Genomic DNA, 15,510 nt, shown 5'->3' on the forward strand with positions numbered 1-15,510 from the left:
TACAGTGCTGGTAACATCAACAATACAACTGATGGTCCCCATTTTAGACAGCTGGTTGAGTCACTACAAACAGATCTTAGACAAGCTCTGGTGACTGCTGTTCCAAACTGGAGAAAAACTAAGTGGGTTGATCTTAAGAATCAACTGGACCGTTTGGATGTGGATCTTGAACCAAACCATGTTCCTGCATCCATACACATCCTCACAGAGAATGGATCAAACTTGGGTCCAACTCAAACATTCACTAATCAGAAAAAAGAGTGCCACTACTGCCATAGAATTGGTCACTTTTCTCGAGTTTGTCATAAAAAGCAGGCAGATAGACGCAAAATGGGTGCTAGTTCTAGAGAAAGCACAATGGGAAATTCTTTTGGTGGGTTCTCACAGTGAAGCCCAGCTGGGATTTCCCAAGAATAGATATCACTGATAATCAAGACCTTACAGGGTGTCACAGGGCAGTTATCTTTGATATTCAGTGCTCTACAGGGAGTCACAGGGATTTCAACAGTTTCTCCTGCTTTGGCTTAAGCTAATTTGTCCTGCTACTTAAGCTCATATTTGTGCTATAGGTTGTTAAGAACTGATTTTGTTGGTTTTAAATCACAAAGTAGAATCTTAAGTTTCTTATGAACACAAGTTGAATTTACCATCCAGGTTGATCTTACCATAAGCTTAGTAGCATGTTAATATTATCTTATTGAGATTTGAGTGCACTTTTCGAACAGTTTTATTTTGTTTTGTTTTCAGTCCTGATTAAGTTATGTTGTGTTGCACAATTTTTGAGATAATGCACCAAACAAAGTTTTTGCAGACTTTAGGTGATGTAGTTATTGCATTTAGATAAAATGAACCACTATACGATCAATTTAAAATTGTTATACACTGAATAAACCACTATACGATCAATTATACGATTCAAGTTTTATATTCTTTTCAGCTACAACCTGTAGTTTGAGTTCCTGATCTGTGGAACTCTGAGTATGGCTGAACTGATATGTTGAAAGTGATCCAGATGGTTTCTGGATCAAAGGGGAAGCTAACACTAGCTTTAAAAGCACAATTTGGTCACAGTAGGGTAAACTTCCGACAACTAACGGGATTAGAGCAAATGTCTTGTTATTTCTGGTCAATGGGTCATGGTGAGGAAACATGAAACAATCTATTTAGATGAGAATGTCTCATTGGGTTTTGTTAGTTTCTGCTTGCTCCCCAAAACTGAGATCTAGGGTCAGTAAAAGAAGAGGTGGGTAATAGTACAGAGTCCCGAGGAAGAACCATGATTTCTATTTTCATGGGGGTTACCCTTTGGGATGAAGATTTCAACACACTGTACATTATCATAGCAGCCTCTTCTGAGGGACAGACAGTGGGGATAAGCAGATAAACTACAAAAAAAGACAATCAACATCAATGAACAATTTACTGCTCAGTGTATCCTCTGTTACAGATCTGTTGGAGCCAGACAGTGCTCCAGCCAATCCAGCATGGCGAGAACAATTTGTGACGTGTCGGACGCAAGCTCAACAGTTGAAGAGACAACTGATGTTCAAAGTGGACTTCCCAGATTACCTGCCTTTCACCGACATTGAAGCAATCGCCATGGACATCCACACACACACACACGCACACACAATGTGGCTGCTCAAAAGCTGAAGTTGTGATGTAAGAGGACACATCACCACATGGGAGCAAGCCTCTTGGAAAACCATGGACAACTACTGAAACTTTCATTATTCTTCAGGAACATTTTTGGGACCAAGTAACAGCCATAAACAGATCCAATACTTGGTTACATCAACTTTTCTGACATTTATGGTACAATTACAGTTGTATAGTTACAGCTCTTTAATTGTTTATACATATGACAATTTATTGTACATAGTTTTGTGATTCTCCATGTTGGGAGAATCAGAGGGAGCAATGAGAGATTCTGTCAACAACAAATTGTACTTTTATTAAGTTTTCTTAGGTTCTAAACTGTCTCACTCCTTAACCCCCCTTTTCCCTATACACTCCTAACCTTTTGCCCCTCACCCTTATCTCTCACATCTCTCCTTTGTTTAACATAAGTTGATAGAGACACCCCCAATGATGACACCCCCCACATACTCCTCCATAAACCCTTACCCTTTCTCCCCCTGCTGTGTTCAAAGCAGTTTCTCCTGTATGTAAAGTCCTGCTAAAATGTCTTAGTAGCTCAGTCTAGTTGAGTCTCGGTCAGAGAGTCTCACACAGACAGTAACAGACAGACAAGTCACATGGACTAGTCAGGCGGACACAGAGGGAGCAACGACCAACTAAGCTGTGCCCGTGTAGATTTTCTGTCTGCACGAGAATAAACTCAAGTCATCTCTCAAGCTGTCTCCTGATTCTGACTCCTGATTCCTGAAAGCCGAATTTCTAACAGTACCCAAACACATGGCATTCCCACTGTTAGACAAAGAGTGACCTAAAAAAAAAAAAATCTGCGCTGGGAACACATGTGGGTGTTTAACACTTTGAAGGATTATGCACAGGAGGTCTGTATCAAGGCATGCAAAGGATTGCATATGATATTACTGTATTTCATCAGAACCAAGCAGCAACAGAGAGGAAACCGTACACCACAAAGAGAGGCTTACCTCTGTCGAACGATAACTTCACGTCTTCGATTAACTCGCTGAAGCCTGACACTCTGTACAGACCTTCTGACTTCAGACCTAAATAAATAAATAAATAAATAAAACAGAGCAGAGATTTTAATACCATATGTCAATATGTCTATAGTGTAAGTTATGTATACTGTAAAGTTTTCTGTAAATTCTATTTTATTTTACTATTCTACTTGTTGTAAATACTGTTCTCTGCCGACTAGTGGGAACCTGCACCCAAGTTTTTCAATTTTTCACTCACATGTACACCTGTACTCTGTGACGTGACAATAAAAATCTTTAATCTTGAGATATTTATGTTTTAAAAAACCCTGGAAACACATTACACCTTTGTCCAGAGAAGTAAACACGGTAAATTATGTGCTGCACATCACAGAACACTGTACAATTCTTTAACACAACATATGGCAGCACTAATTGAGAGGTTCTTTTGAAATGTGAAACAAAACATTACAACAATCAACCATCTGTTACATAAAATGAATTAATGCAATCTGCTGAGTCTAACTGGACCTAACAGAAGTATGTTTGTGGAGTCATGTAAGGTAAACATCTTATATCTGTGTTTTTATCAAAACAATTTATCGGCTGTTCTTTGTTATTGTCTCCAAATTCCAAGATGAATGGACCAAAAAAAAAACAATCAAATAATTGAAACAAAATATTGTATACTGATTTTCATAAAAATTAAAATAGGTTTTCCTTTTCTTCCGAAGTTGCCAATGTAGAGACTTAGAGACAAGGTTTTTGTGAGCATCACAATATGTTGGAGCTTCTCTAAAGAAGCTCATCAAACACTGATCTGAACTGATTTCAACATTTTGCACATTAATGTAAATGCAATCTTAACAATAAAATGGCAAAGATGTTTTGTGACATAGTTCTGGGCGGTATACCAATTCGTCAGCCTAACGCTGTCCTGCCTGGAGAAAAATGAAAACCGAACTCGTGGAGCTTCTGCTGCTGCTGCTCCTTGCAATACGAGTAACTATAGACCTTTAAAATATATTAATACTGTAGCTTAAAGATAATATAAATGTACACTGAACTAATTTTTTTGTTAACTAGAAAGAGACAGGAATTGTGATAAACTGATAAACTGCTGTTTGAATACTGTAATGCCTCTAATGGCTTCAATACAAATTCCTAAATTTCCTTCGGGATAAATAAAGTATCTATCTATCTATCTATCTATCTATCTATCTAAATATACAGTAAATTGATATTAAACATGTGTCTTACTTGAGCAATACAATATTTGAGAAACATCTCTTTAAAATACTTGCATTTTGAGTGCTTTAGGTTTGTGCATAGTGTTTATGGAACTATTTAAAATATTTAGCTAGTAAAGGAAGCTGTGCTGAAGTTGTTGGCGAATCTGTTATGAAGGTCTATTGTTTACCCAATAGTAACTAAAGCCTTAATTTAAAGCCTTAGTGTTTATGATATGCACTTCTAACAGTAGAGAAAGTCACAAACCTATATTAAAGCCCAGTTGTGCAAAAATACGTAAAAAATAAATAAAATATACAATACAGTGATTTACTGTGAAACCGTCAAAATCTTGCAAAATATTGTGATATGCATTTTTGATCATACCATGCAGCACTATTGTGTTGTATTTAAATTTTGCATTTTTAATGACATATTCACCAGCTTCCGAAGAAGAGGACATGTGTCTAAGTTTTATGGTGCCTCCCAACATAACAGATTTGTTGTCGGATTGGAACACAAAGTAAAAAAATAATAATAATAAAAATTGTCTCCTTTATTTGTCATCAAGGAAAATAAATTCAGTAAAGACTCTGGAAACACTCACCTCGTGATTCGATCTCCCGTATGCACATGTCCACCACCATGGGCCGTTTGGAGTTGTGGGCCTTGACGAGTGTGGTCAGATCACAGCTGTACACTTTCTTCACATGTTTCAGGTCTGGCTTGCAGTCATTGGGCACCATTTTGGAGCACTGCTTATGAACATTCAACCCACAGTCTGCAACACATCAACAAAACAACAGGCGATACTTAAAAAAAAATTTAATAAATAAAGCATTGAAAAAGCAAAGTGCCATTATTGTGCTTCATAGAAATTCCTGCCCATATAGGCCCTTTTGTTTTCAAGGGTATAAATGCATGCGTTCTCAAGGGCGTTCAGGTATGTATAATTCAGCAAATTAAAACCAATTAGGGCAGTGTTTAAAGGAAAAACAACCCAGCAGACTAGTTGCAGAGCACAGCAGTTTGAGGCTAATACAGCTATTGATTATCCATATCCTGTGGCTGGAGCAGAGTGGGTTAATTTTTCATCCAGCGTGGCGAGGTTTCAGTCTCCTTAATCAATAACTGTCCAAACCGTGTCCATGTCCTCCAATCTCTGTGTCATCAACTTCTGATTGGCTGATACTGGCATACTGTTGGTGGTGTCACCTTGGAGGAACACGGCTGGACTACAAATGACTGCTGATAAAAAATGCATGAGCCACTTCAGCCCTCTCTGGGCTATAACAATCACCATGTAATATATGTATATGGTTATTTGAGAAGTGGGTATATGTGTTCGTGTTCATTGAAAAAGAAACACCAGAACAGAATAAAGAAGCAGTAGCATCAGAAGAAGAAGGAGACTGTAAGACATGGAGACTAAGATGTGGGGTCAACACAGTGAGTTCAAATGCTCAGATGGGTGTTTTTGTTTTTTTTTGGGCACTGTGACTTTAGAAACCAGTAGAATCTGGCTGGTTTTGCCTTGTGATTGCATGGATGTACAAATACAAAGAGGACAATTCACAGCTTCTGGTTTCCCATCTCATGCTTTCTTACTTATTTATACACAGAGCTGAAAGACATCAGAAGGAAACAGCAAACATTCTAGCACAGTTTAAAGACCGCAAACATGAAAACAAGCTCAGTCTCGTTTAAACACCCAGAGAATAAGCTGGGAGTTATGCAAATGTAGGCAAATTAGTTCATTAATATATAATACATGGCACCCTAAGTGGGCCAGCTGCTCCATAGCAGGTATCGCTATAAGCAGAGACCAACTAAGAGCTGAGGAATGAATATATGAGAGAGACAGAGATAAAGAAGTAGAAAAAGACAAAAGATGATTAAAATAAAAAGAGGGAGAAAGAGGCCGAGTGAGGCCAGAGCGGCAGAATGTTTAGAGCTGGGGCAGAAACGCACAGACTGCACTGCTTTGTGTGAGCAGGGGGCTCTTGGGGAGAATTAGAGAATTAGAGCTACACTGAAAACAACGTGGCCTGAAGGAGAGGGAAAGAGAATGAGAGAGGGGAAGAGGGGAAGAGAGAGAGTGAGAGAGAGAGAGAGAGAGAGAGCGCAAGAGCAGAAGCACTCCATTCTCCTCCAAATCTGCACTAACGCACAATAGTGCAGCAGACAGCCATTCTCGGTGCTGCAGGGTAAACCAGACCTCATTTCCAGTTTTTAATGGGGCAGAACCTAAAAGCTCTCCACTCCTCTCAGCCTGACTCACCCTGATTTTCGTGTGGCGAATTAACTCACATATAAATCCTCTTAAATTAATACCTTAATAAAATATGTTATCAATATATTGAAGCATTTCAGTTTCCAGTTTTGCTATTTATAGGTATATGTTTGAGTGCAATGAACATTTGTTGTTTTACTCTATAAACAACAGACAAAATTCCTCCTAAATTCCAAATAAAAATACTGTCATTTAGAGAATTTATTTGCAGAAAAGGAGAAATAAACTAATAATAATAATAATAAAAATAAAAAAGTTTTCAGACCTCAAATAATAATGCAAAGAAAACAAGTTAATATTCATCAAGTTTTAGGAGTTCAGAAATCAATATTTGGTGGCATAACCCTGGTTTTCATGCATCTTGGCATGTTCTTCTCCACCAGTCTCACACACTGCTTTTGAATAAATTTATGCCACTCCTGGTGCCAAAATTCAAGCAGTTCAGCTTGGTTTGATGGCTTGTAATCATCCATCTTCATCTTGATTATATTCCAGAGTGTTTCAATTTGGTGAAATTAAGGAAATTCATAATTTATGAGGTATCATTTTTTTTCCAGAGCTGTATATTTTGCAATACTGTATTAATAAAAAGGAACACAGCATCATATCAGCCTAATTGCATGCAGAGGCACTTAGCAACACCACAGCAACCACTACTCAACAGCATAACAACCACCTATTAAACACTAGGCCTGTTACAATCACATTAAGAATTTATCGTACAATATTATATTATAAAATCTAAAATATTTTCTGACCTCAACATTGTATTTACACAGTAAGAAGAACAGTTAATGTGTTGGTATGTCTAGTTTATTTAAAAGCAGTGTTTTATGTATTTAGGATATTTATTTAAGATTTTTTTTACTGCAATTCCAGTCTGTGGTTCTTAAAATTAATGTATATATGCATTATTATGATATGCTGCAGAATTGTATCATCATTATATTACAGGCATGGAATAAGCTTAAAATAATATTAATATTAAAATATATTTAATATTTAATGTACCAGTATTTAAAATGTTTAAGAATTTTATTCCAATTCCAATATCACCTTAATAATTAACAGTTTGTTGCTTTTAACAGTTAATAATTAAATGTATGTGTTCTTTAAATCTTTACATTAGCGACATAAAATGGTCATAAAACAGCAATAATATAGTTTATCGCTTTTCTATTTTTTTTTTCTAAATCAACCATCCAAGATAAATTAGCACTGCTCATTCTTTGTTTCTTCATAAATAGAAAAGAGTTTCTCCTGCTTATTACAGTGTAACTCTACTGTGAAGAAAAAGTTTTCTACTAGATTTTGGAACATTGCTGTGAGTATTAAAGCATTCAGCAATAAGAGCATAAGTGAGGAGGTCAGGATGCTGGATGATCACCAGCTTGTCACACTTCAGTAGTATTAGATAAAGCACCATCCTTACAGAAAACACAGTTCCTCTGCTCTACAGCTCAATGCTGGGGGCCTTTTACCCCTCTAGTCTACATCTGGCTTTAGGCATGGTGCCAACTGGTTCATGCTGGTCTGGTCCAAAGACTCCAGTGCCAATACTGCTCTACATGGACTACACAAGCTGTATATGTACAACTAAAAGCAGCTATAAGCCTGAATGCTTTTATTAAAGTGGTGTCTACAAACATTTAGACATATAGCATAGCAGTCATTCCCATTCTCTTATATACTAAAACCTGAAAACATCCATCAGGTGCTAAGAAGCTCCCTGCTGTGGCCACAGCTCATTACACAATTACTCTGACCTCCATCATTCGTTCAGTGACTAAAAGCAAGATTTCTGATTAACAAATCCTCCTAGCTTTTCAAGCAGGCAAAGGTGCGGGAGCTAAACCATTTTTCCATTAGCTACTGTAATTAGAATTAAGGGCGTTTTACACCTTTATTCAAAACAAACTACAGAATACGGCGTGGCGACACCAATTCCAAAAGACTCTAATTAAAAATGGCCCCTTGAGCCACAGTGCCTTCATTTAAATTCATTGATGCAGAAATGTAATTATTTTATGAAAGAGAGCGAAGGATCTCTTAAGAGGAAGAGACAGACACAGTAATAGGGGGCAGGCCCAGATAGGCTCACTCTTTTCTCTAAGGGCCACTGAACCCGTGTTCAGAAAGATGGTGCCGAGATGATCCCCATCGGCCCTCAGGTGGGGAATGAGAGGACTCTGGGGGCTCAACCCACTGCGCGCACACACACACACACACACACACACTCACACACCTATGCCTACTCATGCATGCACTTATTCAATGCACTCAGCTCTGTCCTGGAGGATAAGATACTCTGTGAGTGTGAGTGAGTGAGTGAGTGTGTGTGTTATTCTTTTTTTTTTTGTGTGTTTTTTTATTTTTTTATTTGACTTCTCTTTGTATTTTCTAATTTGTGAAGCACTTTGAACAACCATTGTGTATGAAAGGTGCTTTTTATAAATAAACATGCAAGGCAAGGCAAGTTAGTTAGCTTGCTGCTAACGTTATTATGTTAGCTAACTTGCCGCTAATGTTAGCTAGCTTCTCACTAACCTTAGTTCTATCCCTGGTAACATTAGTTAGCTCGCTTTAGCTATCTAAAGTTAGTATGTTAGCTAACTTGCCGATAATATTAGCTATTTTCTCACCAACTTTTGTTCTATCCCTGGTAATGTTAGCTAGCTCACTTTAGTTGGCTAAAATTAGTTTGTTAGCTAGCTCGCCGCTAAAGTTAGTGTGTTAGCTAGCTTGCTGCTAAAGTTAATATGTTAGCTAGCTTGCTGCTAACATTATTATGTTAGCTAACATGCCACTAGTGTTAGCTAGCTTCTCACTAAATTTAATTCTATCCCTGATAAGGTTAGCAAGCTCGCTTTAGCTAGCTAAAGTTAGTATGTTAGCTAACTTGCCACTAATGTTAGCTAGCTTTTCCCTAACCTTAGTTCTCTTCTTTGATTAGATGTTTATGATAGGCCACTGTGTTTTCCCGACGGCATTAAACGCACCATCTAAAAATGTAATACCTACAGCAAATTTACAGCGAATTTAAGGCAGTTTAAGACCTTAATTACCCAGATTTTAATTTAAAAAATGTTAAGACTTTTTAAGGACCCGCAGGAACCCTGTTTGCAAAAACTCAGTGAGTAGAGGTACAGAAACACAGCCACACAGCGTCCTGAATAAGAGTGTAACACTGAGCCACCCTTCCCTGCTTATGGGGGCTGAATTTCAATGTGAGTGGGTATGCGTATGTGTGTGTGAATGCCTCCCTGAGCTCCCAGCCCTTTGCTTCATTATAAAGACATGCCAGCTTTGTTTTGCTCTCCACCATGATGGCATGGGCTTTTGGGGGAGGGGGATTTGCCCTGAAGAAGCAATGTGGCACAACATGCACAGCACAGGGGCTGGCATTCACCCAAACACACAATCGCTAACACACACACACACACACACACACACACACACACAAACATTAGTGAGTAGTGATGATAAAAAAACGAGGCATTGTGTAATGCAAATTTCAACATCAAATGGGACTTCACTGTCCTACTTTCTCACAGCATCACTGACATCAAGAGTGGGAAAACACGCTGGAGAGCGAGAGAGAGGGAGAAAGAGTAAGAGAGAGAGAGAGTATGTGTGTGTAAAAGAGAGAGGGGCTAGTAAAAAGAGAGAGCTAGCTCGAAGTAGAGTGAGAGAGGGAACAAGCGCCATCTACAAAAGGGATCTCAAAAATAACGGCTTTGAACACAAGCTGCTTTCAAATCAACTCATGTATTATTCATCAGCCCGGTCCCCGAAAACATTAAGTGTAGCTCACTTTGTCCTATTAAAGAAACATTAAAAACCACACACACCAGCCTGATACACACCTCTCAGTGACCAGTACCTTATAATTGAAGTAGTGACATAATATATAACAGAAAAAAAACTAAAAAGAATATTTAGAAAAATGGACATATAAATCATGGCATTTGTTTTTCTAGTTTTTTTCCCCCCAAATAAATAGTACTATTACTAGTACTACTACTACTACTACTACTACTACTACTACTACTGTTGCTCAGCTTATTCCCTCAGCCCTGGAGAGCACAGTAAGCACCTCACATGTAAGTAAATGTATCCTTCCCACCACAGACCATCTTTCAGGCTGATCCTCTATTCTGCCATTATAGAAAACTCTTAATCCACAAGATTTATGGACATTTACACTGTATTAAACTGTATTCTAAGGATTTACTTATAACACAGAACATCTCTATCCATGTATTTATCTGCAGACATAATGTGCTGTGTAATTTTAATACAATGGAGTACATACATTAAGTGTCATTATTTATATGCAATGAGTGATTATGCTACTACTGGATATCATACAGCAACACTCACACAAAACGCAGTCTGTGGACTTTATGCAAATGAAGTGTTTGTGTGTGTATATACCTGCACATTTGACTCCCTGAGCGATGAGTCCCCACATAAAGTTAGCGCAGTACTCACACCAGTGTGGTCCTCTGAATGTGTGCACCTACAGGACAGTGAGAGAGAGAAATAGGGGAGTGAATTACTTTAACAAAACACAATCACACACACACGCACGCACGCACGCACACACTCATCGTGCATAGTGCGTCCCCATAACGCATTCTGAGATATGGGAATTGCTCAGATATGGGAAGCCATGCCAAATTTGATGGTCTGTTTATCTATATTATGCTGTTTTTGATGAACTGGCCATTGGGGAGGGGTGCCTCGGGGACAGGGGTGGGAGTTCGGGAGTTCCTTTTTTGTCTTTTAATAATTTTAATATATATTATTGCTTATAACATGCATAATGAAAGTAAATAAATAATTGACCACACAAAAAATAATTATGGCCTGTTGATTCCACTCAACAGTAAAAATATGAGAGAGAGAGAGAGAGAGAGAGAGAGAGAGAGAGAAGTGGGAATGAGAAGAGAAATGTAACAGAAAAGAAACAATGAGAGAAAGCAAGAGTGAGAGGAAAAAAAATAAGAGATAATACCACAGAAGACCAGGGAGAGCAAGCAAGGTAGCGAAAGCATAAAGTAGGAAAAAAAAAAAAAAAAGAAAATATGAAAAAGAATAGAGAATTTGGAGAAGAATTTTAAGAGAAGACATTGAGAGAAAGCAAGAGAGAGAGAGAAAAAAAAAGAGGACGTTTCACAAAAGCAAGGAGAGCTAAAGAGAGTGCTAGGGAATCAAGAAAAATGGAAATGTAAGAAGGAAAAAAGATAAAAAATAAAAAAGAGGAAAAACTCCCACAGAAGAGCAGGCTAGGTAGCATGAGCGAGAAAGATCAAGAAATAACAGAAAAAAACTATATGAAAGGAGAAAAACTGAAAAAGATATAAAGAGTAAAAAGATCACAGAGTTGGGGAAAGCACTGATTGTACACAGTGTGTAGCTGTGGCCCATTCCATTCAGCAAGGTCCCCCTCTTTCTCTTCCTCTCTTGCAAATAGCTATCACAACTCTCTTTCTCCTCTGCACCAGGTAACAGCTCAGCCAATCAGGAGCCATACCAGCCTCTCCCTGGGGAGCAGAGCGGGGGACTAGCCGATGCTGCTGCTGTGGGACGCACTGGCTGCTGGAGGAAATTAAGCATGGCCTCAGTGAAGAGCAGCAGGGTTACAGGGTTAGCCATCACCAGCGAAGGTGATGAAAACAGCATCCAACACATCAAACATCAAACTCGCACAGCACAGCCGGAATAAACAAAGAGCATGTGTCTCATTTCCATATGCGACTGGCCCAAACTGGAATCTATGGGACGGATACCTACAGATGTTTTTTTTTTAAGCTGAAATACATTTATATGCTAAATTTAAGTTTCTTTATAAAATAAGCCAATATTTTTTTATCTTTCATGTTTTCAATGTTGGAATTTAGAAAAAATATAATGTAATTATAATCTCACTTTAAATGCTACTGGAGCGCAAAGGATTGTAATGAGAACACAGAAATGAGAACGGCCCGAGACAAGACTACAGAAAAGCTCTTTGTAAAGTCAGCAGTTTTAAAGCCTTTGAGGCACCTCTGCCTCTACAGTCCAGTTACTCATCCAGAACACACTGATATGCAGGGAGTAGAAAAATGGAATGAATAAAGAGCATATAAGCATAAACAAGAAAAAACGTAGGAAAAGATTAGATGTAAGAAATACAGCAAGCGAAAAGCCAAGAAGAATATAAAAAAAGCAAGAATAAAAAAAAGAAAAGAAATAAAACCAAAAAAAGAGAGGGGGGGGGGGGGGGGGCAACTGCTGCATACAGAAGCTAAATGGGGAAACACCACTATGCAGTACTGTCCATTAAACCCTTATCTTTCTATCTGTCACACATGTCTAAAAGCCAAACATAAAAGAAGAGCAACTATATATACACATACATAAAAAAATAATTTAAAAAAAACTCCTAAACTCAAACTGTCCTATTACACTAATAAACACCTTCCAAAAATATTTGTATAGCCTTTTCACACTCACTTCTTCAATATATGAGTAGAACAGTGAGCAATGTGGTACAAAAAAAAAATCAAGATATTTTAAGACACTTAAATGATGCATTAAAATTATATATTTATCACAATTTTTTACATGACATGCAGAAAAAATGCACATTTTTAAAACTGGCATTCAGATACTCTTTCATTAATAGTAAAGTGATTTTAAATTAGTTTTTGCTGCATATCATCCAATTAAAAACCCAATAGATTTTTTACACTCTGTAAAACAAAGCTCATACGGTTTTGTTCCTTAAATCACTGAAAAGAGACTGAAGACAATATGCTTCTTTTAAGCATTATGAGGACGTGATAAGACAACATATCACAAAACAATACAACTGTATAGTTGAGAACAGTGAAAGAAAAACAAAGTTCTTACCTTAAAGTTGTGGACTTTCTCATACTTGGGAGCGCGGTCGTTCTCCTTCAGTGTGGCCCGTCTCACCAGCGAGGTAAGCTGTGAATAGGCAAAGAGTTTGAGAGGTTGCCAGAGTGTGGCGGGAGGCTTCTGAGGACCCATCCTCATGCCCAGTGCTGCCGCCAGCATCTCCTGCTCTTTCCCTTCCTGCTTGGCCTTGTGCACCAGGGACTTCTCCCCCTTACGGAGAGTGTAGGACTCCCGTGACGGCATGCCGACACGCTCGCTAAACCGATTCTGCGCGGATGGAGAGCTGCTGGGAGCTCAGTGGGTGAGACCCAATGACTTTTAGACGATGAGAGATAAAAAAATAAAGCCCCCTGCGACACTCAGAGGTTCCCTGTTACACTGTAAATGTCCTGCATTGCATTAGTGATGATTCGGGGAGCCAGCTGTAGGGCAGATAAGGACGAGAAAGAGAGAGAGAAAAAAGAGAGAGAGAGAGAGAGAGAGAGCGCCGGAAGCTGAACACAACCAAAACAAGCCACTTTCTCTGAGAGCGCTCAATTCCAACTCCAGATAATACAGGAAAACCAAGAGAAATTGCTCCTTGCTCCCATTAAGAAGAGTAAGTCCAGAAGGATGGAAGGATAGAAGGATGGACGGATGGAGGAGAGGACCAGTTCTGTGTTTTAAGATTGCGCATGTGGTGCGTATGGTAGCTCCTCCGTCTGCCTTGCTGGGCATCTATATGCAGATGAGATGAGTGGTTGAGTTAATCCGCTCCTCTCTGCAAACGGCAGATATCCTCTCTGGAACATTGCCTCAGAGAGAGAGAGAGAGCAAGAGCGAGAGAGATAGAGAGAGGGAGAGAGGAGGGGGAGGATAGCAGTGGGGGAGGGATCTAGCGACAGTCGCACTGAATCACACAGCTCAAACTATCCAATCAGAGCAGAGCTGGCCAGGGTTTTATCAGAGCAAATCACACCCCCCTACTCTTCCAACCCCTCCTGTCCCGTCCCCAGAAGCCGTGCGTAAGGGAGTGAGTGGGAGGAGAGAGCAGCGCAGAAGTGTGGAGGAGCCTGAGAACAAGCGTGGGCCAGTAATGGCCACTGAGTGAGTCATCCATCACCTCTAAGCTCAGCGCCAACACTGCACTAATAGCGGCACACCAGCACTCGCTTCCATCTGCACTTACATTACCTTCCCAACTCACCAGTAGATCACCACACCAACAGCAGCACAGGCAGCTCAACACAGAACATATAAAGCATTATCTCAACAGCAATAACAATCACCACCACAGGAAACTGCCATTTACTGCGATAAAAAAAAACATATATATAATAATAGAACTATAAACAGTTCCTCCTCCTTACTCAAAGGGTTGATAAACACACCACCAGCATCCAAACCAGATCCAATCTTAAACCAATTTTCTTCCACATCAGGGTGAGCTAAACGCTTCAGACCTTCCAGAGATGGTCCAGCATAATGCGCTCGATGCAATGTAATTAAATCGGCTTGAAAACAATGCAGAGCCTGTCACACAGCTTCCTGGCCTCTGTTGCTAAACCTAATTAAAGTGTTATGTTAATGAGAGAAAGGGCATTTCACTTCAACACAGACCACCCTCATATACCATACATCATACTTTCCTCCTTTACACACTGTTCACATTGTTTTGGTGATTCCTCAAAACAGGAGGTTATCAAAATATTTCTAAAAGTTGATTTACATCGGCTTACACATCTTCTGAATTTAAGTGTTTTAAACAATACATACAGCTCTGGAAAAAAATAAGAGACAACTTAAAAATGACGAGTTTCTTTAATTTTAACAAAATGAAAACCTCTGGAATATGATCAAGAGGAAGATGGATGACCACAAGCCATCAAAACAAGCAGAACTGCTTGAATTGTTGCACCAGGAGTGGCTTAAAGTTATTCAAAAGCAGTGTGTATTCAATCACTGCGCTGTCCAATGTGGGTGGCCTGTTGCACACCTGATAATGTGGTTTGAGTAATGTCAAAAAAACTACACACACAACTTCAGACATGGATTTTCTGAACTCTGATTTCAAAAGAAACAATAAATTAGCCCCCAATACTCGTGTCCCAATTCTTTTTGCATATAGTGCGTCTCCATCTGTCCAAACCTACCAATAAGTTTCTCTCTGTCTATTCATCATACTGCAGTTCTCAGGAGTGTTTTTAGTAGCTGATTAATAGGTATGGTTCCATTTTTGGAACATAAAAGTTCCAAAAAATGTTGTAACTGGCTCTCAGAAAATACAACACAAAAGAATACAGGAAAAGTATAGTCTACAGGCCCATACAAGTGAAGATCTTGAAGAATAGAAGACAGATATTGGCAGGTAACTCTGAAGAATTGGCGCTGATGATCTCACTGTGACTTTGAACACAGCAAGATGAGTTCCACAGCTCACCTAGAATTTAGGTTGTGATCTACAGC

General features: G+C 38.9%; 1 protein-coding gene across 1 annotated transcript in view; it reads right to left on the bottom strand.

The window, feature by feature from the left end:
* chn1 (chimerin 1) overlaps positions 1-15,510 on the bottom strand; it is a 69,392-nt gene that overhangs the window by 7,027 nt on the left and 46,855 nt on the right. Inside the window, exons 8-11 of the mRNA XM_049484977.1 lie at positions 13,057-13,134; positions 10,594-10,678; positions 4,471-4,644; positions 2,622-2,699 (exon numbers count right to left, since the gene is read on the bottom strand). Coding sequence (XP_049340934.1) covers positions 2,622-2,699; positions 4,471-4,644; positions 10,594-10,678; positions 13,057-13,134 — 415 coding nt within the window. The remainder of the gene's footprint in view (positions 1-2,621; positions 2,700-4,470; positions 4,645-10,593; positions 10,679-13,056; positions 13,135-15,510) is intronic.

This window comes from Astyanax mexicanus, chromosome 11, assembly GCF_023375975.1.
Source record: "Astyanax mexicanus isolate ESR-SI-001 chromosome 11, AstMex3_surface, whole genome shotgun sequence".
NCBI classification, from domain to species: domain Eukaryota; kingdom Metazoa; phylum Chordata; class Actinopteri; order Characiformes; family Acestrorhamphidae; genus Astyanax; species Astyanax mexicanus.